The following is a 26,450-nucleotide window of genomic DNA, read 5'->3' as shown; positions in this document are numbered from 1 at the left end:
AAGTTCCCGGCCGCGATATTTTTGAGAGGACCCGGTTCATTCTCGGCGCGCTAGCAGACGTCCGCAACAGCCCTGTGAAGCCGCAACACCAACGGAGCTGTGCACTCTAGCTCTACCCCCCTCCCAACTCCCCTCCATATACCCACACGTGTGTCTGCCGCTCAGACATCATGTACAACTTTGCCCGCGCCCGGCCGCTGGCTCGCGCTGTCCGCGCTGCTGCTGTATGTACACGGGCCTACTCCGCAAAGCTGCGAAAGCCTCTTACGCAGCGTGCACCACATTGGGGGGTCATGTACTAACACGGGCTAGGAGACACCGTTGAAGCGCTCTGTCGTCCAGCAAAGGAGAGGTCTCGCTATCCACGAATACAGGTCCGCTGCCCTGCTCGAGTCGGTACGACTACTCCACCGCATCTTCACCAATTTCGAGGGTCCAGATATCTAATGCGAATTTCAGTACGGCATCGGTGTGCCCAAGGGTGGTGTCGCTACCAGCGGCGCTGAGGCGGAGAAGATCGCCAAGGAGATTGGTATGCGACAGCAAGAGTGAATGCAGAATTGTGGGCTAATGCGCGCAGGCGGAGAGGATGCCGTTATCAAGGCCCAGGTTCTTGCTGGAGGCCGTGGAAAGGGTACCTTTGACAATGGCTTCAAGGGCGGTGTCAGAGTCGTCTACTCGTATGCTACTTCGCTACTACACATCCACGGCAGCTAGCCTCTAACACAACATGCAGTCCCCGCGAAGCCTCCATCCTCGCCGACCAGATGATCGGCCACAAGCTCATCACTAAGCAAACTGGAGCCGCCGGCCGGCTCTGCAACTCCGTCTTCATCGTCGACCGCAAGTTCGCCCGCCGCGAGTTCTACCTCGCCATCCTCATGGACCGCGCTTCACAAGGACCCGTAATCGTCGCTTCGTCGCAAGGTGGAATGGACATTGAGACTGTTGCCAAGGAGCACCCCGAGGCCATCATCACCACCCCCATTGACATCCACAAGGGTGTCACCGACGACATTGCCCGCAACATTGCGACCGAGCTCGGTTTCTCAGAGCAGTGCATCGAGGACGCCAAGGACACCATCCAGAAGCTGTACCAGGTCTTCATGGAGAAGGACGCTACCCAAATCGAGATCAACCCTCTCTCCGAGACCACCGACCACCAGGTCCTCGCCATGGACGCCAAGCTCAACTTCGACGACAACGCCGACTTCCGCCAGAAGGAGGTTTTCGACTGGAGGGACATCACCCAGGAGGACCCCGAGGAAGTCAAGGCCGCCAAGGTTGGCCTCAACTTCATCAAGCTCGACGGTGACATTGGCTGCCTCGTCAACGGTGCCGGTCTCGCCATGGCTACCATGGACATCATCAAGCTGAACGGCGGCGCGCCCGCTAACTTCCTTGACGTTGGTGGTGGTGCTACACCTGAGGCTATCAGGCAAGCGTTCGACTTGATCACCAGCGACCCCAAGGTTACTGCCATCTTCGTCAACATCTTTGGTGGTATCGTCCGTTGCGACGCTATCGCCAAGGGTCTCATCCAGGTTGTCAACGAGATGAACCTCAAGACCCCTGTCATTGCTAGGTTGCAGGGTACCAACATGGAGGCTGCTCACAAGCTCGTAAGTCACGCCAAAAGAACTAATTTAATATACATGCATGCTAACACGTTATGTTCTAGCTCAACGACTCAGGCCTCAAGATCTTCTCCATCGACGATCTCCAAGCCGCCGCCGAGAAGTCCGTCCAGTTCTCAAAGGTCGTCAAGATGGCTCGCGACATTGACGTCGGTGTCGAATTCACTCTTGGTATTTAAACTCTTTCAGCATGAACCCTTTGCTGGCTGACCACGTTTGTGCACGATAGGTTTGTAGATAGATGGAAGCCGAACTTGATCAATCGGTGTGTCTTATGAAAGCTTGTTTAGTCTTTGACTATTTTTGACTGGTGTATGGTGGTGTGTGGTGTATTTTGTCATGTGGTGTTCATGTCAAAGGAGGTGGTGCGATGCGCTTACTGCAGATTACCCCGCCGATGTGTGACCACTGACCCAGCCTGCTGCTGATGATTATCACCACCTTCACGACATCGCGTTATAGCCGAAATAACAGTTCGCAGACCTAATTATCGTGTACACGCTCATTGTTCAAGCGGACGAAACATCGGTCTAGACATGATGGCTTTTAGGAAGGGCGCGGAACGACCCAACGGACGCACCGCATCCGCTTTGTCTGTGTGGTACTTTGGACAACGGCACGACAGCACTCACCACATAGATTGAACGTCTGTGATTTTGAGAAGAACACACCTCATCCTCAGACCGGTTTGGAGTTTTGAAGAGGAGAACACAGCTCATGCCATCTCACAAAGTATTCTTGAAGAGAAGAGCACAGCTCATGTCGTGTAGGAACTGTAACTTTGGAAAGAAGCGCAGCAGACATCCCAAGCGTTGCCGTCGTTTTCTTTTGAGAAACGGAAGGAACTGTGGATGTTGAAGAGAAAGGGAGAAGAAAGTCAAGCGGAGGTTTTATTTTCCTTCACCCACGTGCCGCAGATCGTATACGCTCTCGTTCTTTTGGTAGTGAGTATATCGATGTAAGGTTTGAGAAGATGTCTCTCGTGTAAAGAGGTTGAGAAAATCTCAAGTAGGAGAGGAACAAGTCACTTCGCACCACATGAGGCTCTTGATGATTGTTTTGAAGAATTGAAGGTAGGAAGGTGTATGGAGAAGAAAGCAGAGAAGAGGCGGGAAGAGGTTTATATACCCAGGGCGCAATTTATCCGCAGCGCATGTGCTTTCCTTTGAAGTACCTTTGGTAATTGGAGTGATTTTCGAATAGTTGCGCGGGTGCTTCTCATGTTATCATATTGCACTCCTTTTGGAGTGGGGACTTTGCTCTTTGCGCAACATCCAAAGTAGATTGATCTTTTTGGAGAGAATGAGGTAAAGGTGAATGCGTTGGCGAAGGGAGGGGAAGAGCCATTTCGGAAGTAACATCTGTTTTTAACCAGCTCGCTACTCCACATCGTTGGTGTATTCAATCCTTTGTGGTACTCGATATGTTACTCGAAGGGTGGGGGAACAATCCTCACATGTCGAAACAAAGCCATGTTTGGACTTGGGGGGAACAGGGTCACATGTATAAACCTGATAGTTTTGGAAAATGCAAGAAGATCGTGGATGTGGAAAGAAGATAGAGAGAGGCGAGCGCGGCGTTTTATAATGTTTTGGTCGCTTGACGGACGCGCATACACAGTCTTTAGAAGTGTTTTGAGCACTCCATATATTTGTAGGAGCATAGAGGCAAGACTCTCATCCATCGTGTTGGATGTATTCTTAGAGAAGACGACAGCACCACAAACATTCCGCTTTGCTATGGTGACTTTGTAAAATTGGGAAGAGGCGTAGGTGGGGAGAGAAAAACGAGAGGGAGCAGCGAGCACAGACTTATATACCACGTTGCTGATGATCTTCTCGCACATGTTTGCCGCGAAGGGCACTTTTGTTGATAGTTGGTATGTAGATACAAATCGGAGAGCCGCTTTTCATGGGTAGCGTAAAGGTCACTTTGGAAGAAGCGCAGCAGTCGCGCACAGCATGTGCATATGCTACTTCGGCTTTAGAGAATGCACGAGAGGTATGGATAGTAAGAGAAGTCGTGGGACAGAGAGGGCCGAAAACGAGGTTTTAAACTGCGCGACTGAGCGTTGGGCGCACATGGCGGATGGTAGCCTGGTTTTCTTGTGTGTATTGGATATGTTCGTAGGGGTGGGAGAGACGACGCTCATCAAGTCTGCGTCGGCGATTTTTGGACAAGGAGAGAGCCAGGCGGAGCATGGAGGACTCTGCGTTTTCTTTCTAATAGTTTGAAGATTTTAGAAAGTAAAGAGGAGGGAAGTAGAAAGACTGGCAACTTCGGGTTTTATATAAGCTGGAAGAAGCGTTCACTGCGCATAAGCGCCTTGATTTTTCGATTGCTTAGATGTCAGGCAGGAAGATAGTACTCATATGGACACTTTTCATGTATACGCTGCTAGTAGTTTTTAGTCTTGCTCATGTCACGGCCTCGTTGGCAATTTTGTATGTCGCTATCTGGATCTGGCCACACGACACGAGAGTAGGCCATCAGGCAGCTGCATGTAGTTTTGAAACCAATGTATGGGCGGAGTCACAGAAAACTTTCCATGGCTCGACATTATCTGGTTTTCGAGAAAGGGTCGAAGTTGAGGTTGCGGAAGGATAAGAGTGGCAGACGATGAGGAAGTATTTACGGTTCCAACTCTCATAAGTTGAGCCACGACGACTTTTAGAGTGTCAGTGCATGGAACGGCGGGTAGTTTCGCATTTCGTCAGCGTGGCACGCTCTTGTTATTCAGACGCATGGCCATTTCGTCAAACGGAATGGCTTTTGGTAGACCGAGACTGGTTCTCGAAAACAGTCATCGAGATGTGCAGATAGGCTTTTTGGAGAAGGTAGGACAGCAAAACGCCATGGTAGCTTAGTATGGTGTTTTGGCATTCCCCGGGCAAAGTGGTGGATGGAGAAGAACAACTCTTCGAGGTGAACAACAGTTTATATACTCGTCCTCAATGGCAGTTGAACCACTCATGGACAAGAAGTCGAGATTATTGTGTGTTCTGGATGAGACTACCGCGTCCTGGGAATGCTAGTGCTTGTTGGATTTGTCTTACGTGTCTGAAATTTCACATCATCGTAGTTGTTGTAATATATTTTCGTAATGGTACCAGAGGTGATGGGCGGAATGCGTTCAACTTGTAGGTGTCGAAGCACATGAAATCTGAAAGGCGCATTTTGGAGCCGGCGGAGCTCTCACAGCCGGACACATGGTATTCAACATCTTTTTCTTTTGGGTATAGGAGGGAAAAACTGTAGAAGGAAAGCAAATAGCTCGACTGAAGGGTGTTTATACGTGGGGACGACTTCTCCGGTGCGCTAGTGCCACCCAGAGCTCTGACGTTTGGAATGACACCACTATCCATGTTCGCATGAGTCAGCACAGTAGTAAGATGGTAATAGTCATGGAATAGCATTGAAGTTCATCATACGATGCAGCTGCTTATAGAAATCATACACCGAAATCTCCTTTCAATGTCAGCTTGAGCAAATCGTCCTTCACAATCTCTTCCTTGCGACTGAGAAGATCCTCAACATCCCAGTTCGCAGCGATGAAGCGACCGCTCAAGAACTTCGCTTTCTCCTGACACAACCAAACGGCGGTACCGCCAACAAGCTCCGGGCTGTCTTGATTGAAGAGCGAGCGGAAGGGCTCACGCAGCATGTCGGTCGCGACAAGACCCGGATGCATCGACACGGCGGTAACATTCGGGTACTCAGCAGCGACGTACGTAGCCAACGCGTCGAGAATGAACTTCGACATGAAGTAGGCGCCAAGCGGCGGAACGGTAAAGAACGCCTGCCATGAGCTTACGTTGACGATCGTGGCAGGTGTATCGGGGCTAGGCAGTAGGCGAAGGAAAGAGCGGATGAGCAGATAGTTGCCTTTTCCGTTGATCTCCTACAATGGATGTATCAGTTCATACGCTTTCGACTCAGGCACTGCGGGATGAGCAGCGAACGGGACGGATCTTACGAAGTTCCTCCACCATTGATCGGGGTCCGTGTCGTGCAGTTTCGGTCCGTCTCCAGTCATGGCGCCGGCTGCGTTGACGAGGACATCCGCGTGCCCGAATTTCTGCCGGATTGCTTCGAAGGCGGCCTCGACGCCTTTCGTGTCGGAGATGTCGAGAGCGTATGTAAGCGTTTCGATGTTGGGGTTCGTCTCTTTGACCGACTTCTCAGTAGCTGCGAGCTTTTCGGCGTTGGATGCCAGCAACACAACACCCTTCACACCAGCTTTGACGAAGGCAGGTACCATTGCCTGCGAGACCAAGCCTTAGCAGACGCAATAATGACGCGAATTCATGGCGAAGGGGGAGCGTTTTCGGTCAATTGTTTCAACATACCATGGCTCCTATACCACGCGAAGCGCCCGTGATGACGGCTACCTTTCCTGCCAGGCTATGCTCTGGGATGCTGGGATCGATGGCAGGGTACGCGTCTTGGTGTGCATTCTTCGTGAACTGCATAGACGTGACATAGAAGTCTTTCGGGAGCTTGCTGAGGTCGGCCATGGTGAATGTGCTTTGGTTCCAAACGATACGAAGAATACGCTGTAGCAAGATAACGCAAAGATGCTAATCAGAGTCTAGAAGTACCACAGCCCACTGTGTTAACTTATGCGAGGCTCTGGGGACAGAGGCCCCGCATTCGGGCTGCGATAATCGCCTCGTCGTGTCTCCACTCATGGAGCACGACTTGGCCCCAGCAAACCATGTAATTAAAGCGTTGGCATGTTGACACCGGGGCGTCGGCAGTGCGGTGTTAAGGTTGCGGAACGTCCCAAGCGAAGCCGTTGGGAATGTTTGAGCGAACGAAGGCGATGATTGTCTCCGCTTAGAGATTAGCGTGGGATTGCGGACCCTGTTTTTGGCATTCACCTGAGATCGATGCAGAACACCCAATTTTCTCAGTCCGGCCCGAATCGTATCGACATCGCTATCGGCACGAAGTCATTCGTCTGGCGACTCATGTTTCCATTTGACAAGCTGAACTACACACATTCGCACGCGATATCTGTCTAACTCTGGAGATCTGCACACATCGGAATACCGAGGTGTGACGACGTCAGCAGGAATGCGGGTACCCGAAAACGATGGATCGTGATGGCAGTATCAGGGGCAGTAAGACATGTCGTGATAGCGGAACCCGTGCTGCATGTCCTTTCTCGGCGCCCTGATCGGCCGAATGCACACCCATGCGGGTGAAGGGGATGCGGGAAATTCTTTGGCGATCTTATACCAGGCTGTGAATGCAGAGTGTTCCATCCATTCTCTTGGAATCTTGGTCTCTGCAGCACTGTTTGTATACTTCAACAGCTCAAGAATGTCAAACTTCCCCCCACTCTAGCCACATTCAACTCCGCAAGTTGTTTGAGAGCACCAGCTGTAGCTCATCACGAAGAAGAAGTACTGAAAAGCAACTATAATTCACAAAGGCATCTCAGAATGACACTTCATGAGGTAAGCTGAACCAATTGAGACGCCTCGAGTGGAGCTGACTTTGATGCAGGATCTAGGCCCCAACCTCACGGCGACCGTCCTTGTGACGGGACTGCTTGCCTTCATCACGATGGGTATGCGAGCATATGTCAGAATCACCAAGCAGAGTTGGGCTCTCGAGGACTGGGTTATGGCAGTAGGATGCGTATGTATCCAACCTTCGCAGTTGTCGAGAATACACTGAGCTCACTCACCACAGTTGCCTCTCATGACACTGACCATCGTCACCACCATTGGCTCCTATTATGGCATCGGTGCCAAAGACAGTACTTTTGCTAAGCCTGGCAACCAAAAATACGTCGAGACAGCATACTTCGTGAGTCATCGTCCAGTGTATCTCGGAATTGGTCGGTCGCTAACGACATTTAGTGGTTCTTCCTCTATGAGGTCTTCTATTGCACATCAATCATCTTCGTCAAGTTGAGCATCGCCTTCATGCTGAACCGGATAGCTGGCAGGAGGATGGTTTACATCTACATCAACTACGGCATCATGGGCCTCTGCGCAGCGACCAATCTGGGAGCTATCCTGTATATCATCTTCCAGTGTTGGCCGGTCGAGTAAGTACATAATGATTCGGCGTCATGTGGGCAATGCTAACTGTATACTTTTCAGGGCTGCTTGGAGGGCTGATCTCATGGCCGAAGGGACTTACTGCCAGCCTCCAGTGTATCTGCAAAATGTCTACTTCTTCTGCACTTCGGTCAACATCTTCACAGACTGGGCTACTGCGCTCATGTAGGTCACACATGATTCTGCTATCGAATATGCGCTAACCATGACCAGGCCAATCGCTCTACTCTGGAATGTGCAAATGAACAGGAACACTAAGATCTCAGTCGGCGGCATCCTGAGCTTGGGGATTTTGTATGGCAACCCATGAATCTGATGTCTGCACACCGCTAACATTGCTGCAGCACATCTATCTCAGGCTTAGTCCGCCTGAAGTACACCGTTGGCCTGACGAGCAGCCACGACTATCTTTGTAAGCACTACCCATCCTCTCACCACACCACAACACTAACACCGCTCGCAGACGGCCTCGCCAACATCCTCATCTGGGGTTACGCCGAACCCGCCCTCGGTATGCTTGTCGGCAACATCGCAACCCTCCGCCCACTCTTCCAGCGCCTACTACACCTCGGCTCAAGCGGCTCTTACCAGCCTCGCTCGGGCACACCCCACGGTCTCAGCAACCCGGATCGCTCCCACCGCTACAAGCCTTTCGACCACGAACTCGAGCTCGGCACGGTCGCGGACAACCAGGAGACGCATATGCCGACGATCAAGGTTCATGCGGGACGCGTTAGTGTATCGAGCGATAGCGAGAGTCAGAAGGAAATTTTGGAGAAGAACGATCAGTTTCTGAGTAACAACAAGGATAGTATTGTTGTTAGTCGGCATGTGGAGATCAGCCGCTCGTAGAGACGGCTAGTTGATTATTTGAGTGTCGCGTGAGGAGAGCCAGTACGACAGGTTCATGACTGTATTATATTGTTCATATACCATGTCTCTCGTTATGATCGGAGGAATGTGAGTGTACTTATCCTGGAATTTCTACGTCATCAGCTTTAACGTAGGCACTCACTCCATTCTGGAAAGTTCCTTCACTATTTCAAAAGGATATGTATCTCGTATTCCATCTCGTGTATTACGACGACTCCCAAAGACAGTGGCCATGGAGTTGAGTCACGCTTATTTTCACCACATTGCGACATGTCACACGTGAGGAGGCTGTACTTGATCATTGCGTCAATTGAATTGAAACCAGGTGCAGTGGGGAAAGAATCACCAGATGTTCAGCCCCCCGGAAGCGGATTCCTGTGGCGTTCATCAATGTCACGACACGCCTGTCTTCTCATCTAGATAGCTCAAACCTGCAAAGAGAGAGAATCATAAAACCGCCTTCTTTTGGTTTCGTTTTGACTCCGAGAGCCGCAGCCCAACCAACTTTATGTTCATAAAAAGCTTTCGTTTTTGGATTAAAGTATAGCATTTTATTGTACAAACAACTACGTGAGGGCGTAGCTTTATACGTAAAAGAGGAAATGACACTAGTGATCTCGTCGCTAGATCCAAGAGCCAACATGAAACCGAGCTGTTGCGTTTTATTTTTGGGAAGACTGCCAGCAAAGCCAAACTGTACATCTACAAGCAGCCACCGACAACTACCTCATAAGACGTGACTACAACATCTCGCATATGCGAGCGTTCGAGTCGATGTTCACATCCTTCTACTCGTATGGTTTTTGGTGTCCACGTCCTGCCACATGGGTCGGATGTCGGGTAAATTTTGGAGAAAGGTGCTCGGCAGCATCATGAAAACGTATCTCAGCCACTGGAAGACACATGTAGTAATCGATGGCCAGTTTTAAAAGGGCAGGATACGCGCATGAGCTTATACCCGGCGAATTTGAGAAGGCGCGAGAGACAGCAGCCACGTGCCGATTCCTTTTTATCTTGGTAGATACACTCCTGGAGATGTAGAAGACGAAAGAGAACAGTCGAAGAAAAGACGCTTTGTATACAAGCAGTTCCGTGCGTCAGGGCCATCGCATAAGCTTCTTCAGTATTGAGACACGCGAAAGCAACATGACCCGATTGCTGTCGTGTTTCTTTGGTCAAATAAGGCCAGCACGTTCCTTCAACATCGATGGCTTTTTGAATGATAACAGCGGGAGAGGGTCCCTTAGAGCGCACCAGAACGCTCTAAAACGGTTTTTCGAGAACCCGACAGCGATCCATTGAGATGGAGGTGTGAGCCCTATGCGGGTGCAGAGCACTTTATAGTGCCGCAGGAAGAGAAACTCCACTCTTCCATCTAACCACTTGGGAATGACTTTTGAAAGACTTCAACTTCCATAGCCAATACGACTCGAGGTTTTTGGGAGAGAGGGCGGCACGCGGGAACATAAATGCTGCCGTGCAATCTTACAGAAAGGCGGAGGAGGCAGGACTCCATCCACCGTGGTTCTATCTTTTTTGGGAAAGGCCGAAAGGCTGTGGATATTAAGAGCAAGAATGAGGAGAACAGAGCGAAGTTTTTATACCGCCAGCGCACGGCTCGAGGATGTGATGTGAAGCCAGCGAGGTAACACACATTTCTTACATGGTTGTCATATTTGGCTCTGGTAAATATTGAGGGCTCGTACATGCGATCATGTACCAGGAGGCATCCGCTTTCAAAGATTGTGGACAGAGAGCCATGGCACTGTGCTCGGGCTCTTTTGCAAGCCATCCAAAGTTCATCACCAAGGAATTCCACATGGACAGCTTGTTGGGCCGTTTTGTTCACAGGACGGGACAAACATGCCATGCCATCGGATTCTTTTAGAGATAGCTCACTGAGAGCGTGGTTGGCAAGAAACGAGATGAAACTTGCGTTCCTAACTTTCTGGTTCAAGCAAGAACTCCATGAAAGACCTAGGACGAGCTTTTGAGTTTGGCGTCGACGCTCACCCATGGAGGGTTCTTCTGACACATTTGGAGAAATTGAACTGGAAGTAGAAGACGAAGCGAAAGGAAGGTTGGGAAAGAGGAAAGGCGGTATTTATACCCCTCAACGCGCACGGCACTCGAGCTAGCGTGGGTGATCAGTCTAGTGATGTAAGATCATGTTACGCCCAAAGAGTCCGCATGCACTGGCGCATCACGAATCTACATAGATATACTTTTCGTGTTCATATACTTTCATTGTTCATCGGCATGATACCGGCCGCAACAAAACTCGTTGGCTTTCTTCTCCTTCATGCCCGTCAACTCCGCCATCACCGTGAGGCTTCCCCATCCCCCTACTGTCCACCAGTCTGGTTATCCTTCTGCTCGATACCTACGCTCCTGCCGCCCGCCTTGGTGGTATCGCCAACGAAGTTGCCCGCCGCTGCTGCACGTTAGCCACATCTCCTCCCAACCTCGCACTTTCCACTACCGCAACACCCTGTGTTACTCACCTTTGGTAGTATCCCCAGCCCCCTGCGTAATCCCCGTGACAGCATCACCGAGTCCCTTTCCACCAGCCGCGACGACATTGCCGGTAGCGTCAGTGACGCCTTGGACGCCCTTGCCGACGGTGTTTGTTGCTGCGCCTAGGGTATTTCCTGGACTGTTAGCATATCTCCCACGGAGCTTAGGGTGCATGGGTTGAACGGGGGTTCGTAAAACGTACCAAGACCGCTGGCAGCGGTGCCGAAGAAGCCCTTTTGTTGGTTGTTCTGGTCGGACATGGTTGCTTCGTGCGATACGCTCGTACTTTGGGCTGGATCGTGATATGAGGATGTCTGAAGTTTCAAGTCAGGAAGTCGTAAGTGCAAAGTGTTGAGAGCGAGGTGTAATGTGTTTACTTCGACCAGCTTGATGTTCTGATATGTGGTTGACCACTCTGTCCTTATGACGTAGCCACTTGCGCCATCCTCACCTGCATCCCTGCGGTGCCCCTCACCTGGAAGTTGCGCAAAGACGCGCAACGCTCCTGCCGTCAGCCAACGCTACGCAGAAAGATCGACATTTGCATCACATCACATCATTGACGGAGAACGTGCGTTCAACGGTCACGGGGGCGTACGCAGACCTGCCCAGGCCGAGGCGCATTACAGACAGCATCACAGACAAAAGCAGAGTCATAAAATTTTACCAGTTTATTCTAACTAGATCAAGCTATTGCACAAAGAGTCATCTCCTCGTAAATCTTGCTCTCGTGTACGCAGGATCTTTTTCGCAAGTGCATGCCTAAGCAAGCTTGCTATCGTCGGCGGACACCGCATCACCAAGCCACCACTCTCTGTAAAAGGCACAAAGAAGGAAAGGAGGATAACATGCGCATGAAGGGGGAGCGGGATTGGAGATACCTCCACAGGAAGACACGGTACTCCTTCTACCTCTTGGTCCTCCCTACCCTAAGGAAATCGCAGCGCGAAAAAATGACGAACTGAGGAAAACTCGGCCAAAAAGCCCAACCAGGGCGCTCGTGAAAAGCGTGTGGTGTAGACCGTCCCCATCTTCAGATCCGGAACGCCGTCATGAAGCATGCGCATGAAAGAGTCGTCGGGGCTTGATCCGACCAATGGTTTGAACACCCAAACCCATTTCGTGAGACCGGCCGTCAGACAACAAGGAAACTTTTGAAATCCACCAGTCTTGAGAGTCGCAGTAATGAAACCCCGCGAAATGCAGAACAATGCGCGCGCTGATGCCCCCTTCTATGCAACGAAACAGGCGATTAGATTACCGCGTGCGGTGTGGTCTATGGGTATAACCGTCACGCGCTCGAAAGGAAAGGTAATCACTCGGAAGGCTTGGCCTCCGTGTCGGCAGCAGACTCATCTGCGGCGTTGGAAGTGGAGCCAGCCTCGCCGGCGTCTTCGTTGCTAAGAGCAGCAAGTGCACTATGACATTTGTTAGTAAAGATCTCAAGCACGATCAGTACAGGAACTTACCTGAAAGCGTTTGCATGAGCAGTGGCCTCCTTCTCCTTTTGGACTGGTGGTGTGCCGTTGCGCGAAGAGGCGTTGGAGTCTTCACGACTACCCATCATGCTGGGACCGAGGCCACGGCGGCTGCCGGTGCGGTTACCAAGCATGGACGGGCCGAGAGCTCCAGCATTGTTGAGATTGCGTCCAGAAGCACCCTTGGACAGCTTGCGGAGATCGTCCATTTGGACACGGCTGCCAGTGTCTGGAGGAGGCTGCATGCCACCACCTGAGAACGAGCGAGCGTCGCCGCGGCCCATAGGAAGACGGCCACCACCACCGCGTTGATTTGATCGTGTGCGCTCCATCTCGGCGGCCTGCTGGGCTGCCATGGCTTCTTGATGAATCTCGGCAATGGTCTTGGGGCCCTTGAGGATGTCCTTGGACTTCCAGCCGGACTTGCGCATGTCGACGGTGTCGAGCAACATGAAGTGCATACGCGAAGGAAGACCCTCCATGTTCATGACCTTCTCGATACGCTCGAAGTACATGTTGATCATCTTGGGGCCAGCCTCGGCGGACTCCATCGTGGCACCTACAGTGCGGAGCAGCTTGACCAAACTCTCAATAGCGGCCTCGTCGGGAAGACCCTCAAAGTCGAGAAGCTTGAGCACACACTCGTGCATAATGCGTAGAGTCAACATGCCTAGCTTATATAGCTCTCCGATGAACTGAATAAGACCGAGACCCTTACGCTTGGCTGCGGCGGCAACGTAGTACTCGTCCGACAGAAGCTTCGCCTCCTTCTCGCCTTCAGGCGCTTCGGGCAGGTTGACTTCCCAACCACGCTCAAACTCCTCTTGACAGCGGTTGAGGAGGTACTTACGGAAGAGAGCACCACCGACAACTGGCGCACCGTGCTTGTCGCGGACATTCTCATCCTTGATCTCGGTGCTCATAGTCTGCAACATGCGGCTGCAGAACTTGGCGTACATGGACGACCAATGAGACTCGTCACAAGCCTTCTCGAAGGTGAGCTGAATGACCTGGCGAAGAGTGCGTCCGTCAGTCTCATCCTTGGACTGTCCAGCGATCTCAAGGATTTGATCGGAGATCTTGTCGAACTTGTCGGGTGTCATCTTGTTGAGAGCGGCCTTGACCTTACGCTGTACCATGTCGGGAGCCAAGTGGCCCGCGCTCATTTGAGCCTGGACAGCAGCAGGCTGAGTAAGAGACGTAGGAACCCAACCAGTTTGCGAGCGTTGAAGTGCCTTGACTTCCTGGCCGGCGGTCAATGGCATTTGCTTGGCGTCTTGAGCGTTGCCGGGGCGACCACCGGGACGGCTGCTTTGGCTGCCGCCCTTGCGGCTGTTAACGCGAGGGGACTGGGGTCCATGCGAGCTTTGGTAGGAGCTTTGACGTCCTCCCATGCTACCGCCCATGGGGAAACCACCACGACCTCCACCTAGAACGACATGAGCAAGAGGATTCGTCATAGAGCCACCGCGTCCGCCTTGGGATTGCTGGAAACGCTGTTCGGATGTCGTACCTGCCGGGAGTGTGCGGCCGCCTGGCTGGAATCCACCACCTTGCCCAAAGGTACCCATTCCGCCGCCACCGCCTCCGCCAGGGCGAGAACCTTGACGTCCACCGGCGCCCAGATGCATAGAACCGGGACGAGCAGAAGGGGGACCGCGAGCCGATTGGGGCTCATCACCGACTGTCTCCTTGAGCTTCATGTCCCAGTCAACAGATGGCTTCTCCTTGAAGACATCCTGGAATTGCAAGAGGAAGTCCTTGTCGTACTGGCGACCCTTGCTTCGGTTACTGTTGTTGAGAGCCGGATTCGGGCTGGCTACGCCTTGAGGATACATGACCTCAGCACGAACTTCGAGGAAACGCGCAGTCTTGAGCGCCTGCATACCAGCAGTCGGCTGTGCTGGCTCGACGGACTTGTTCGTCTCGAGCTTGAGAGCAGCTGGCTTGGGCTTGGAGCCAGTGGGAGTCTTGGAAGGTGCAGGTGCGACGACAGGAGCTGCAGATTCAGCGGGAGCCGCCTCTTCCTCAGTCTGGGAGGCACCAGGACCGAACATGGTGTTCTTCTTCAGGCTTGCGAAGAGAGCTTTGTCCTTGGCCTCGCGTTCAGCCTTTTGCTCAGGAGTCTCTGCCGCGCGAGCGGCTTCAGCCTCTTCGGCTTCGCGCTCTAGCTTGCGCAGACGCTCTTCTTCCTGCTTGACCTTCTCGGCAGCGTTGGCCTTCTCAGCCTCAGCCTTCTTCGCCTTCTCCTCGGCGTAACGCTTCTCATCTTCTTCGCGCTTCTTCTCTTCTGCCTCCATCTCAGCAATCATGCGCTCCATCTCTTCGTCTTCGATGCGCTTCTTCTCAGCCTCGTCAGTCTCAGCCTTCTTGGCAGCTTCAGCATCCTCCTTCTCCTTGGCTTCAAGAGCAGCTTTAGCGTCCGCCTCTTCCTTAGCAGCAAGCTTTGCGTTGGCTTCGGCGTTGGCTTCTTCCTCTGTAGCTTCCTTGGCCTTCTTCTCGGCTTCCTCTTGGAGACGAAGCTTCTCCTGGAACTGCTTGACAAATTCGGCCTTTTTAGAAGCAGTATCTTCAGCACGAGTAGAGTCGGTGGCGCTCGGTGCGCGCGGAGGAGTGGGTGTGGCAGCAATGGCGGGAGAACGAGGGGCAGCAGGTGCAGCAGATGCTACAGCAGGCGGGGCGGGCGAGGCGCCCTTGGGCTTGAAGTCGACAACTTCACCATCAACTAGACGCTGTTAGTCTTGTGATATGATCGCATGCAGAGATCACAACTTACCAGTCTTAATCTGGATAGCCTTGCTTTGCCTCTTCGGACGTTCAAAGGTGGAGCTAGGTGCGGGGCTTGCCGACGTCATGCTAGGAGTATGCGTGTGCGAAATGTGATTGACGTTGGTCATCGCAGGTGTGGAAGGCTGAGGAACGGCTGATGACGGGCGCTCCGACATGTTGGAGGGAGTACGCGACATGCTCTGAGCCTGTGGCTGGTGACCGTAAGGAGCAACGCCGTAGGGAGACGGCTGCATCTGGGGAGGAAAGCCACGACCTGGGCTGGCGGGGACACCTGGGTAGTGGATAGACTGCTGAAGTCCGTAGCTCTGCGGGTAGAAGTTGTTGTACGGGTCTAAGCCTGGCTGGGGCATGCCTCCGTAGATGGCCTGTGAGGAAAGTTGTGTTAGGAATGATTCGATATTGGCACTTGAAAAGACTGAAACATTTGGGGACGGAACAATTTGTGTGGGGACATTTGCCGAATCCAATCGACCTTGGTTAGAAGGCCTCTCGTTCCCGACAGTAACACGGCTGGACATGGGAGAATTGGGAGAAACTCGTGATCCAGTCGATAAAACCAATCTGCAAGATGAAGAAACTGAGGGAGTAGCTAAGATAGTAGAGGGTGTACTTGCCTGTTGAGGATACTGTTGTCCCGGGTAGTATGGCATGCTCTGAGGATTAGCGAGGTGCTGCTGCTGATGCATAGTAGCAGGTGTCATAGCGGGGCTACGGTTCTGGGTGTAGGGAGAGCGCTGCGGGCCAGGAGGGTGGAATGGCGCAGCCTGGCCGCGGCCCATCTGAGGCATGGGGCGGAACGGCTGTGGCGAATGGTTTGCCATGTGCGGGTTGTATTGACCTTGGGGAGGGAACCCACCGCGGCCGCCTCGGTTGGAGTACGAGCCGCCGCGGCCCATGTTCGCGTTGCTCATGTCGCTGTGCGCTGACTGGGAGGACTCGCGACGCATGTGCTGAGGCATTGTATGGGAGTTGGGTTGAGGGGGCATGGCAGGGCGTGCCTGTGGTGGAGTCAGCATGTGAAGCGGAAAGAGGACTATATGGGGGGCAGGGCGCAAACTCACGTTAGGCTCAGTGCTTTCACCGCCCTGGCCACCGAACACAATGTTTGGCCTAGTGGGCAGTCCGTCAGGCTTGGGGCCTCCCGAGATAGGCGTAGGAATGGGCGACGGTGAATGAGCGGGTGAGGCGACGCGTGGGTTCTGCACCTGCGCCGGGTTCAGGTTTCCCTGGACTACGGGCGAGGCGTGGGCAGGCGCTGGTGAGCCGGCAAGCGATCCAAACTTGATACCAGAGGGCGGGCCGCCTGCAGTCGCAACAGGCGGGGTCTGCTTGATCTGGACAGACGACTTGCGCTCGTGGGCGCTGCCGTTGGGACCACCGCTGACGATGGTGGGCATGACGGGAATAGCAGGCTTGAGGGCGCCGTTGCCATTCACCGGGGAGACAGAGGAGCTCTTGCCATGCTGCGCATTCTGCGGTCCTCCCACTGCCACGGGCGGCGCTGCGCTAGACACGATCGTGGGTTTGGTCGCGTTGGCGTACGAGCTGCGGGCAGTGGGTTGAGCCGAACCGGCGGCCACGGTGGCGGACGATCCTGTAGAGGAGCTGTTCGCGGTCGCAGACGAGGAAGCGGCGATCGGCGGAGTTTGCGAAGTCGAGGCGGGATTACTCATGGACTCGGTGGTGGGTGAGGTGAGGTGCGGTGAGGGTGTGGAGGGCGGTCGGTAGGCTGCGCAATCGCTACCTAGCTGAGGGCGATGACGTTGGTGCTGGAATCCCAGATTCGAGCGATGGGACGAACTCTGCAGTATTAATGAGTTGCTGAGACAGCGACTCGGGTGGTGCAGAAAAGAGCGTCGTCCGCGTGGGGAAGGGAAGGTCAGAGGTCAACTCCTTGGAGAAGGGTGTTGAGGGCTGTCCGAGCGCTTCAATGAAGAGGTCTCTGAACAGGTTTCCGTGTCCGGGAGGGGGATTTCGCCGAATAAATTCGTGAAATCGACGGGGCGGCTCGTGTGAAGTTCACTGAGTCCGCTGCGTGTGTCGTGATGAGTGTTCTCGCAGTGGAGAGACGGGTGGGTGGAGGGACGGCGGTTGGGCTCTTTCGAAAATTGTTTGAGTGCCAGACTAAGCCGCAACAAGGATCTTGTCCTAGCCGAGCCCTTGAAGGCAGTCCCAACACCTCGAATTCCCACGGACAATTTGCCGCTTGCTCGTTTGGTGACTGCTTTGCTCAGGGTCACGAGATGATCATTTCACGATCGATTCATTGGTGCGCGCTCATAAACTATGGGTGCGGATTGTGCCTTCCTCGGATACATGAGGCAAGCGCGAGGGGCTGCCCACGCTGCCTCACCAATTCCATGTCGTTGATATCGTCATCACATACGCAGTAAGCAGGACATGACACATTGCTGCACTGCGCCCCAACGGCCTCGTCGTGACTCCTACTAGCAGGACGTGACTGTTGTTGCCGGAGGATGGAGACCAGGCTCTAGTACGTGGGGTGCCTTGCGCTGGGCCAGGCAGCGACAGCGAGTTGAGATACATCTTTTAGCAAACACCACCATTGCACAGACCCATATGTCTTCCGCGTACCAAACGCCCTGTTCTCACTCGCAGCATACAACCAGGTAGATGGTGACTTAATTTGACTATTATTATAGTTCAGCCCTGTGTCTCTCAGGATACACCCAGTTGCACAGCGAAGCACAGATGTAGCTATAACAAAGCAACAACAGACAAGGCGGTCCTAGTCCCACGATACTGCCAAAGTCCCGTCAGCCATACAATGTCGAGATGCATCTCCCCTCCTGCGCAGATCGAAGAAAAATGTAAACCCACTGACGTCTTGCTGCGCATCTATGCACGATGACGGCGTGTCTCGCGGAGGCGACCATTCACGTGAAAGGCACCTCCGCCTTAACTCCATTGTCATGTGCGAACCTCAGGTATCGTTGCCACAATCGATAAGGTTGATCAGACCACTCTGTGCACCACCTCCAAAGTTACTACTGACTACAAGGCCCGATTTGACTCAGGTACGGGCCTTGAGCTTTACACGGACTCTGTTCTGTTGACCGGACGATGCATCGACAATTTTGTCAGCGACATGACCGCGCTGCGCTGCGCAAGCGATGAATAATCAACAATCATGAGGCAGCGACAACATCATACTTACGACCGCTCTCAACAAAGGGTTTGTGGGGTAACAGGGTCTTTGGAAAAGCGCATGCTACGAGTGGCTTCTATCATCGCAGTACCGGTGTATGGAGTGGGTGGCAACCGACGTCGATGAAGGTGGATGCAGTGAAATATGCTCCTTCGATATTCTAGTCCCGAGATTGGTGTACTGCAGATTATGCTGTCAACTGTTGCTAGCAGTATAACTGCTGCAGCTGAAGAAGGGTGCTCGAGATGTAATGGCCCTGAACCATCGACCGCCAAGAGTGCAATCTGGACTACTTTGCTACCGTATCTTTGACAACTCCAAATCTCCCTGGTACCGGTATATGATGGGTGGTCCTTCCGTCGCAATATACAAATCTTGATTGTCACACTTGCAGAGCATACTGTAGGCCTAGCGTGTTCAGACGGTACAGACCACGTTATTACAGCGGGTAGGGCCATTCAAATCTGAGATCACCTCATGCAGGGAGAAAGTTGAGGTGCGCCGGCGTCTACATTAGTGCGAAGACACAAACTTGACAAACTCCCAAAGCAATGTAGACTCCTGGGAGATGATTGTGGAATTTCTTCCTTGTACAAGGTGGGTTTTGCTTTCGTGTGGAAGCAATGAGCTGCAACCGCGGGTCATTGCAAATGACCATGAAAATGTGGACGCATACCGCCAACAAGACGTACCCAGACAGATGCAGGCTCTCCCATTGACTATATGTCACATACCTGGAGATTACTGACATCAGTAACATGCCGCTTGGGCGGTCTACCCACCATCAATACCATCAACCCACACATCAACAGCCACCATCATTGCCCGTTACAATCCTTGACTCACACGAAACGAAACGGTGACACAACGGCACGGCATCTTCATCAACCGAGCGCAGCCAGCAGCTGCCGGAATCCTGTCATGCACACAGCCGACGGTTTTGCATGCGCCGGCAGCACAGCAGAAGCAATGTCGTGGTCGCAAAAGCAACGGACACGACCGATGCTGAAACCCTGCTGCGGGTGTAATGCAGCGGTCCGTACTGCTAGGTACCGAGGCCAGACCAAATGGCTTGGAGTCTCGGGCGGTTTGGTACAACCTCTTATACTTGCGTGTGGGCGAGTCGCCTCAGCGCTGAGGATTAAACCTCACGCGCCCTGCGAACGAAATAAAGCATGACGTCCGCTTTCTGTCGTGTTGCGACAAAAGAGGACAGCCATGTCTAATGATGCGTTGGCCATCGCAATTCCATCAATCGCATTCGCCCCACGGTTTTCGCCTCGGGATGCCGGAGATATGCAAGTCTGCGGTCTGCGCAATTCCCATAAATCTGGGGGTGTGGAGATGAAGGAGGAAACGAACGTCGCAGAGTCCCGCATACGGGCACTTGGAAGAGGAAACTTTGACCGTCAGCCGCGTCGAAAAGTTCCACCTCTCATCGTCAGCCACACCCACATTACCTCGGCGAAGTGCCACTCTTACGTTCCTGTTCAGAAAAGCCGCCGGCTGTGGCAGACCGCAGACCCTCCTCTTCGAGTAGTCCCCCAAGCCTGCATCTTGGGGCAAGCTCAGCTTTTAAAGCGTGCGCCAGCCTTCCGCATCTCGTATCTTGCTCCGGTGCCCGGACGCGTGAAAAGGCGGGTCAGAAGGTTTGTCGATGGCGCAAGCTTGCCGTCGTCCGATCGCTGGCCGCCATGGCCTCGCTCGTATCCTTCGAGGATCGCCCTGCGCCGTATCAACGCAGGTGCATAACGGCTGAGGAACCACCCTCGGGCACTAAAAGCGCCTCACAATCCTTTGGCGTTGATGGCATGTGACGGGTTGGAGTCAAAATTGACATCGTATCAAGCTGCCGTAGGATTCTTTGCTTTGCTCAAAGTACCGGCCGTGGCTGCAGATGAGGAAGTTACATGTGCGTGGGGAGATAGCAATGCAGGTGGAAGAAGAAATTTGGAAGGACGTGCTCTTCCCGTCTTTGTTGTCTGCATCATCCCGTCCCGCCCTTTGCTTCTTCTGGCATGCATCGTCATTCTCAGAGGCGCGAGAGCCTGACCCACCATGAGCGAACTTGTCCAAGAAGCATGACTGCCCAACGGCTCGCATTCTGCATCCATTCGCCATGCGTATCAGCCATTTCCAATACCTTACTGCATTTCGCTTCTCGACCGAGGCGCCGCCTTAGGTACGTATCTCTACATCATCATGGCAGCGCTACCAGAAGTCGCAGCATCCCTGCTGACCTGTGGAGCGAGACGCTGGCAGCGCAACCTCCACGTGATATGCGTCTTCCACCAATCGTCTCCCACACAGGCAATTCACTCCGCGCCAAAACAGGAAAGCGACCCTGATGCGACCTGGCCAATCGCACATCCGGAACTCAGGACCGACAACAATCACAACACGATGTCGCAGGGCTGACCCCGAGAAACCCAGTGCCCTCCATCTCGCCCGACTGCAGACTCCACGATCCTTCTCGGCTCTTGAAGTGCCAATAGGGTGTTTGTGGTGGGATAAGCCTCGAGCCTTCTCCGCACGTCACGATGGCTAAAAGTTCCTGTCGAACCAGTTCCAGCTCGTAATTCAGCCGGGATGGCAGTACCCTTACTCATCATTTCAGGCACGTCGTTCCGGACTCCTTTGACCGCGAAGGCGCGACTCATGTGTACCTTGCACCACACCACCGAGCTGACGGACAATATTTCTGGTAGCGCCATTGCCTAAGGTCCGGTCCGGTAAGCTCAGCGGCTAGCCTGCGATGCGAGGACGTTTGTGAAAGGAAGGAATGTGGAGGAACACAGTGGAGGGGCGTGGTGCAAAAGCAGCGACAGGGGACGCTAGCCAACGCTCGTCCTGCACATGATGCGCTCCGCAGGAGGTGAACGGTGGCCCTTGAGGGTTCTGTCGGAATGGCGTACCGCATTGCGGCGGCCTTACCCCATGGGTGAGCCACGATGACTTCAGCGCGGGCCTGCGTTGTTGTCAATGCCATGGTTGCTTTCGCTTGTGCTCGGTGTGGTCCGTCCTGAGTCGTGGGCCCTGGCGTGCGTTGACGTTTCTCTTACTTTCGTCTGGAGTAAGCTGCCCCGGCCCTGCCCTTGTCGATAAGTGGCCGAAGCTAGCGAGCTTAACTCGAGAATACAAGCTGCTAGAAACGTCTCTAGAGGGCGCCTATCACACCGCCGCGAAACCATGCACGGCGAGCCTCATCGCACACGTCGAGAGGCCGATCAACCTAGATCACACGCTCACGCTTCCGTACCTAGCACCGGCTGCAGCTCATCCTCTGCCCATTCACACGACGTCTCCGCTGAACCATGTACCATGGCCTTCTCGAAGACCACCGCTTGGAAGAAGGCGCTCTGTGAATCACCCAATTCGCCCGCGTAGCCCTTACCCCGGCCATGCCCAGCCTAGATTAAGCCTAAGATCTTTCTCTTGCCTTGACCAGAGCACCCGCGGCTCCTCAATCTAACAATGCCAGCAGGAGCCGTTTAATAACTCTAACAGAGTTAAGATCCACACCCAGCATTCGCTTCTTAGCGGAAACTCTCCAATCTGCCAAACCAGCCACTCAAACACGCCAGCCGCTGCAAGAAATTCATATCCAGTGTGTCACGCAGCTGCTGGCTTGTTCCCACCCTGTCTTTGTCCATCAACCCTTGGCCATAGTTCCATACTCTGTTGCTGATGTGTACACTGCAGCTCGACGTATACCGATCCTGACAACAGAGCATAACCGACCATCCATCTTCCCCGCAAAATGCACAAACCCCGATCTTCCAAAGCACACGATGAACGTCTATGCACCTGACGCGAAAAGCAGAAAGCGCATGGACCATACTATACTCTCCCTCTCTCTGCCATTTTTGCTCTCCACGTTTTTTCCTTCCATGTTGTACCACCTTGCACAAACCCACAAATAATCCTCCCGCACGTAAGGACCCATCATCCGAACCCAGCAAGTTTTCTGGTTCTGGTCCATCGGATGTCAGTATACGTAGGTCGTACTTACTTCAACCAATTTAACCACACATGCCATGGCTTTCCCTGTCACGATATGCACAAGCTATCAAGCATGTGTACATCATTTCTTCGCCCTTTTGATCCTCTCACACCACTGCGCCTTTGACACACCCTAGCTATACCCTACCCCTACCGTAGCCTGCCCTGCCTCGCGCTACCAAAAGAGTAGTAACGCACTAGAACACACACTGTACCGCACTACAACCCATGCAACCCATCGGTTCCTGAGCCTCAGAAGCCGAAATTAATCTGCTGCCAAGCCGTCCTGTACAGATACCTGCATGTAGTGACGACCAGTCCTGAGGCCATGCAGCCCACAAAGCAGGTAAAGTCTGGGGTAAAGTGTGGAGATCATGCCTTTCTTCCCCCCGTCTGTCTTCGCGTCCCTTTCCCGCCCCATTCACCCATTCCCACCACGCTATGCAGCTCGTGCGAGCAATCTAAACACGTTCGTGGTCATGTGGATGTTTGAGACTTTGATTAGGGATGGTCAGAGAGTCTGCATGGTGATGATTTCCACCAACTCCCCTCCACCTCCCCCACCCACCCGATGGCGAAATGGAAGGATCGACGGCTGGGGCGCTGAGGGGGGAAGCCGGCTTGGTGGTTTGTGGAAGCTTTTCTAGCTGAAGAAGATTCTAGTGCATGATACAGGTGGTGATGTGAAACTGTGTGTGTGGCTGCCATATGGGTGTGTGGGCGTTGACAGATGCAGTCTGCTGCTGTGGCTCACTCCCACGAGCGTCGTCACTGCCTCTTGACGAGATTAGTTGATTTCGCCTTCGCGCTGCACGCGGGAAGTTTTTCATTCGTAGGCTCAGCTCATTCGTAATCGTAGTATCCACTCCACCTGTCTAGATCTATCCGCCCAAATTTTCTCTTCGCCCGGAATTTCGGAACAAGTCCTCTACGCTGCGAGAGGTGCTCACGGCCCTTGATGTGACATCGTCCCGTTGTCCGGCCGTGTACAAGAAGTGCTTGTCAAGTTGCTTGAGCGACTACTTCTTTCTAGGCAAGCGCAGAGAGGGTATCCACATGATTTGGTGTCCGCTAGAGGCTCCGACATCGCCTCAGGTATGAGGCGGCTTGCTAGCCAGGTGATTTGGACTAGTTTCGCTTGGATATAGAGGTACATGTCGTTCGACGACGGTGGATTGCTTGGCGATGCTGCCGCCACCACCAGTGTGTCAATCGGTCCACCGTTGTGAAGTTAGTCAGGCACATGCAGGTAGTAGATCCACAGCAGCGACGGTAGCCGCCCTGCAAGATTGTATTGGAAGATGTGGGGTATCATTAACTTGTTCTGATGTGTGATCGGCCGTGTCATGTGGGTATTACTTTCGCCTCTTCGTAGTTTGTACAGGTATGGCTTTTTCCGAAGCGCCTCAAGTGTGGCCGTGTATATTAGGCATGGCAAAGTGGTGGCATGGCCAAGAAATGAGAAGTGGGCACAGTATTTGCGATGAAGAGGTTGAATTGCCACAATGAGATGTGGTGTTTGTAAGATAAGATGATACATAGAATGATAATACCAATATGCGCTGCAAACTCGAGCTGCGAAGGGTTGTTGTTGAAAGGAGACCGGAACCAAGGGGTAATCGCCTGCTTGCTATGATAAGATATGTCGAAACAACCACCGAAGAATTCGTATAGAGATGCGAGACTGGTATCGCAGAAGGTTGGTGATACAAGACAGTGGTCATGCCATCAATCCAGTCGAAACATATATCCCGTACCCATTTTTTTCTTGACAAAACATAACACGCTGTTCATAATCTTAACCGCCAAGTAAATTCAAAGTAATCAAAACATTCGAGCGCTTAGTACTGATCGTTGTGGTGGTCGTCGCTGTGTTGGCTGGTGTTCTCCATGACTTCTCCCAGGACGGAGCCGACGGCAGAATACGAGTCATTGTGCGCCGAGTCGTTCCGCATGTAGGAGTTTGGGAACGACGACATGTGGTGAGGTGCACTCATCTGAGGCATTGCATAGCTCTGAGGTGTTACGAGCGGTGAGCCAGAAAAGGATGGAAAGTGGGCTGTTTGTGGTGTCGATCCATTGCGTTGAGGGGTGTAGTGGGTGCTCAACTCAATGCGCCGGGGAACGCCGTTGGAGAAGGACCGCATTCTGTTGCCCGTGGAAGTTCCGAAGCCTGGTACTGGGGAGTCTGGTAAAGTCAGAACGATGGAAAGCCCACGTGGGTTATGTAAACTTACAGGAGTAGCCAATACCATAGGGCATCATAGAGCTCGAGTAGGACCGACTATCATGGTGGTTCTCGGAGCCATTGCTATCGTGACTACCAGTGTAGCTCATGCTAGTCCTCAATGGCGACTGCAAAGACTCGGCACGGCTTCTTGCGATTCGGTCGGCATGAAGCGAGAGGCGTGGGATGCTATGTTGTGCAGCATAAGCGGTAGGGTTGCTGACGGGCATGGAGAAAGGATTGGATGTTCTGGGGCTAGTGTCGAGCGGCGCTGAATGGAAGCCAAACGGGGATCCCTCGTGGGCTGATACCGGTGAAATGGTATCGGTTGCGGACTGGGGTGGAGTGAAGGTGAATCCGCCGAAAGCTGGGCTAATGCCCGTGGGTGACATGTGGGAATCGAGCGGCCCTCGTCGGAAGGTATCAATGCTTAGTGGTCGCATCATGTTGCCTTCGGGGAAACTTGACCCGTAAGATGCGGGTGATGCCAGCGGTGTGCCTAGACCATGGGAGTTTCCGAATGGTGAATGCAATGCTGAGGCCATATCGAAGTCGTCTGGCAAGGCTCGAGACCTCATCATACGCTCACGGTCGTCGCTTGTTAATCTCTTGAGCTTGGCACGCCTGTACATATGTCAGCAACTGCATTCTTCGGTGGTTTATGACACGACTCACCTGTTCTGGAACCAAACCTGGACCTGACGGGGGCTGAGACCGGGAATTTCTCGGGCAAGTCGTTCTCTGTGAGCCGCATCCGGGTGTGCTTGACGGGCGAATTCGCTCATGAGGAAACGAGTTTGGTTGTGGGTAAGTCTGAACCTCTTCATCTTCCGCTTGGCAGCACGTATCTCTGCGGCGGTCATGGGTTGCCTGTCTTCACCCTTGTCCTCTCCGTCGTCGCAGTCGTCCTTGTCGTCGAGGATGAGATCGTCGTCTTCTTGGTCCTCTAGCTTTTCCACATTGACACCGTCGTTGGTGGAGGGGGGTGTCAGTCTCGAGATTGGGCTGGTGGGTGCTGAACCTCCGAAGGTTACATTTGGTATGTCGTGCTGCTCGATCTCATCAAGTCCGGATGGTGTGTTGCTGCCGCTGTTCAGGTGGTTCTTACCGTCGAGTAGGTAAGGGAAGCTCTTGTGTGTTCGCATTGATGGTCGCTTCATGTCGAGGTTGTGTCCAGCGACCTCAGCTTGGAGCATGGCCATGTCGCTATCCGAATGTGGTGGGGTGTGTTCCAGAGTTCTGTATTCTGATGGTTGCCACTCGTTGTCTGCAGAAGTCGTGCTGTACGCAGACATGTGCGGCGAGCTAGGCGGAGACAAAGGAACGAGGAAGCTTCCGTCGACCATTGGCGCTTTTGAAATTGATGTAGTGGAGTAGATGTAGGCTTAACTGTATGGCTGATACCTCTCCTATGACTCGCTGTTAGTGGGAAGCGGGCCTTAAGCTGGACCGCTGCTTACCTAGTTACTGTGGTCACCAGGAAGGCCTCAAGACTGGTGATGTTGGCGTCCTTGTTCGAACTTGCACCAGACTGTTGGTTCCCCAAGGGGTAAGGATCTGATGAAGCTTGGTGTGGACAGTTGATCGTCGCTCGAACCCTGTGCGGGGTTTGATGCGAGTGATCAGCAAGAAAGAGTGAAGGCAGTCGCAGTACTTCGACGGCGAGTCCAGCACGCGTTA

At 53.2% G+C, this 26,450-nt stretch overlaps 7 protein-coding genes across 7 annotated transcripts; 2 read left to right on the top strand and 5 right to left on the bottom strand.

Annotated features, from left to right (window-relative positions):
* Positions 1–170: 170 nt before the first annotated feature.
* On the top strand, positions 171–1,816 carry BKA58DRAFT_324813 (uncharacterized protein; the record flags this gene model as incomplete). Its single annotated transcript, XM_046167979.1, has 6 exons — positions 171–224; positions 313–396; positions 460–532; positions 581–680; positions 737–1,622; positions 1,682–1,816. The coding sequence occupies 6 exons, from the start codon at positions 171–173 to the stop codon at positions 1,814–1,816; spliced, it is 1,332 nt and encodes a 443-aa protein (XP_046020961.1).
* A 3,215-nt stretch (positions 1,817–5,031) lies between these two features.
* On the bottom strand, positions 5,032–6,434 carry BKA58DRAFT_393561 (short-chain dehydrogenase/reductase-like protein). The gene is made up of 3 exons (XM_046171102.1): positions 5,987–6,434; positions 5,614–5,901; positions 5,032–5,538 (listed from the first exon to the last, which is right to left on the bottom strand). Exons 1-3 carry the CDS (start codon positions 6,152–6,154, stop codon positions 5,089–5,091), a joined length of 906 nt encoding a protein of 301 aa, XP_046020960.1. The 5' UTR covers positions 6,155–6,434; the 3' UTR covers positions 5,032–5,088.
* Positions 6,435–6,876: 442 nt separating this feature from the next.
* Positions 6,877–8,830, top strand: BKA58DRAFT_53500 (uncharacterized protein). Its single transcript, XM_046175478.1, has 8 exons — positions 6,877–7,102; positions 7,152–7,286; positions 7,341–7,457; positions 7,511–7,701; positions 7,757–7,879; positions 7,928–8,008; positions 8,059–8,126; positions 8,178–8,830. The coding sequence occupies exons 1-8, from the start codon at positions 7,088–7,090 to the stop codon at positions 8,564–8,566; spliced, it is 1,119 nt and encodes a 372-aa protein (XP_046020959.1). The 5' UTR covers positions 6,877–7,087; the 3' UTR covers positions 8,567–8,830.
* A 642-nt stretch (positions 8,831–9,472) lies between these two features.
* BKA58DRAFT_405911 (uncharacterized protein) lies at positions 9,473–10,604 on the bottom strand (the record flags this gene model as incomplete). The annotated part of the gene is made up of 2 exons (XM_046171929.1): positions 9,473–9,850; positions 10,251–10,604. 2 exons carry the CDS (start codon positions 10,602–10,604, stop codon positions 9,473–9,475), a joined length of 732 nt encoding a protein of 243 aa, XP_046020958.1.
* A 67-nt stretch (positions 10,605–10,671) lies between these two features.
* On the bottom strand, positions 10,672–11,714 carry BKA58DRAFT_473193 (uncharacterized protein). Its single transcript, XM_046175305.1, has 3 exons — positions 11,307–11,714; positions 11,092–11,238; positions 10,672–11,021 (listed from the first exon to the last, which is right to left on the bottom strand). Exons 1-3 carry the CDS (start codon positions 11,362–11,364, stop codon positions 10,933–10,935), a joined length of 294 nt encoding a protein of 97 aa, XP_046020957.1. The 5' UTR covers positions 11,365–11,714; the 3' UTR covers positions 10,672–10,932.
* Positions 11,715–12,144: 430 nt separating this feature from the next.
* Positions 12,145–17,231, bottom strand: BKA58DRAFT_53414 (uncharacterized protein). The gene is made up of 5 exons (XM_046175477.1): positions 16,434–17,231; positions 15,987–16,370; positions 15,359–15,737; positions 12,574–15,307; positions 12,145–12,522 (listed from the first exon to the last, which is right to left on the bottom strand). Exons 1-5 carry the CDS (start codon positions 17,043–17,045, stop codon positions 12,420–12,422), a joined length of 4,212 nt encoding a protein of 1,403 aa, XP_046020956.1. The 5' UTR covers positions 17,046–17,231; the 3' UTR covers positions 12,145–12,419.
* A 7,153-nt stretch (positions 17,232–24,384) lies between these two features.
* On the bottom strand, positions 24,385–26,116 carry BKA58DRAFT_444266 (uncharacterized protein; the record flags this gene model as incomplete). The annotated part of the gene is made up of 3 exons (XM_046174054.1): positions 24,385–24,731; positions 24,781–25,394; positions 25,446–26,116. 3 exons carry the CDS (start codon positions 26,114–26,116, stop codon positions 24,385–24,387), a joined length of 1,632 nt encoding a protein of 543 aa, XP_046020955.1.
* Between the last annotated feature and the right edge of the window lie 334 nt (positions 26,117–26,450).

The sequence above is a fragment of the Alternaria rosae genome (assembly GCF_020736505.1).
Source record: "Alternaria rosae strain MPI-PUGE-AT-0040 chromosome Unknown BKA58scaffold_11, whole genome shotgun sequence".
NCBI classification, from domain to species: Eukaryota; Fungi; Ascomycota; class Dothideomycetes; order Pleosporales; family Pleosporaceae; genus Alternaria; species Alternaria rosae.
This window is presented reverse-complemented; position numbering and strand designations above follow the sequence as displayed.

What these genes read in the sequence shown, in the direction of transcription:
- BKA58DRAFT_393561 (XM_046171102.1), bottom strand. Translation starts at nt 6,154, where the DNA reads ATGGCCGACCTCAGCAAGCTCCCGAAAGACTTCTATGTCACGTCTATG. An exon ending in CGCGTGGTATAGGAGCCATG is followed by an intron (nt 5,902 to 5,986) that starts GTATGTTGAAAC and finishes TTGGTCTCGCAG; the next exon opens with GCAATGGTACCTGCCTTCGT. An exon ending in ATCAATGGTGGAGGAACTTC is followed by an intron (nt 5,539 to 5,613) that starts GTAAGATCCGTC and finishes CATCCATTGTAG; the next exon opens with GAGATCAACGGAAAAGGCAA.
- BKA58DRAFT_53500 (XM_046175478.1), top strand. An exon ending in GGGTTATGGCAGTAGGATGC is followed by an intron (nt 7,287 to 7,340) that starts GTATGTATCCAA and finishes CACTCACCACAG; the next exon opens with TTGCCTCTCATGACACTGAC. An exon ending in ATCCTGAGCTTGGGGATTTT is followed by an intron (nt 8,009 to 8,058) that starts GTATGGCAACCC and finishes ACATTGCTGCAG; the next exon opens with CACATCTATCTCAGGCTTAG.
- BKA58DRAFT_473193 (XM_046175305.1), bottom strand. Translation starts at nt 11,364, where the DNA reads ATGTCCGACCAGAACAACCAACAAAAGGGCTTCTTCGGCACCGCTGCC. An exon ending in CACCGCTGCCAGCGGTCTTG is followed by an intron (nt 11,239 to 11,306) that starts GTACGTTTTACG and finishes CTAACAGTCCAG; the next exon opens with GAAATACCCTAGGCGCAGCA. An exon ending in GGCTGGGGATACTACCAAAG is followed by an intron (nt 11,022 to 11,091) that starts GTGAGTAACACA and finishes AACGTGCAGCAG; the next exon opens with CGGCGGGCAACTTCGTTGGC.
- BKA58DRAFT_53414 (XM_046175477.1), bottom strand. Translation starts at nt 17,045, where the DNA reads ATGAGTAATCCCGCCTCGACTTCGCAAACTCCGCCGATCGCCGCTTCC. An exon ending in GACAACAGTATCCTCAACAG is followed by an intron (nt 15,738 to 15,986) that starts GCAAGTACACCC and finishes CTTTCCTCACAG; the next exon opens with GCCATCTACGGAGGCATGCC. An exon ending in GGCTATCCAGATTAAGACTG is followed by an intron (nt 15,308 to 15,358) that starts GTAAGTTGTGAT and finishes AACAGCGTCTAG; the next exon opens with TTGATGGTGAAGTTGTCGAC.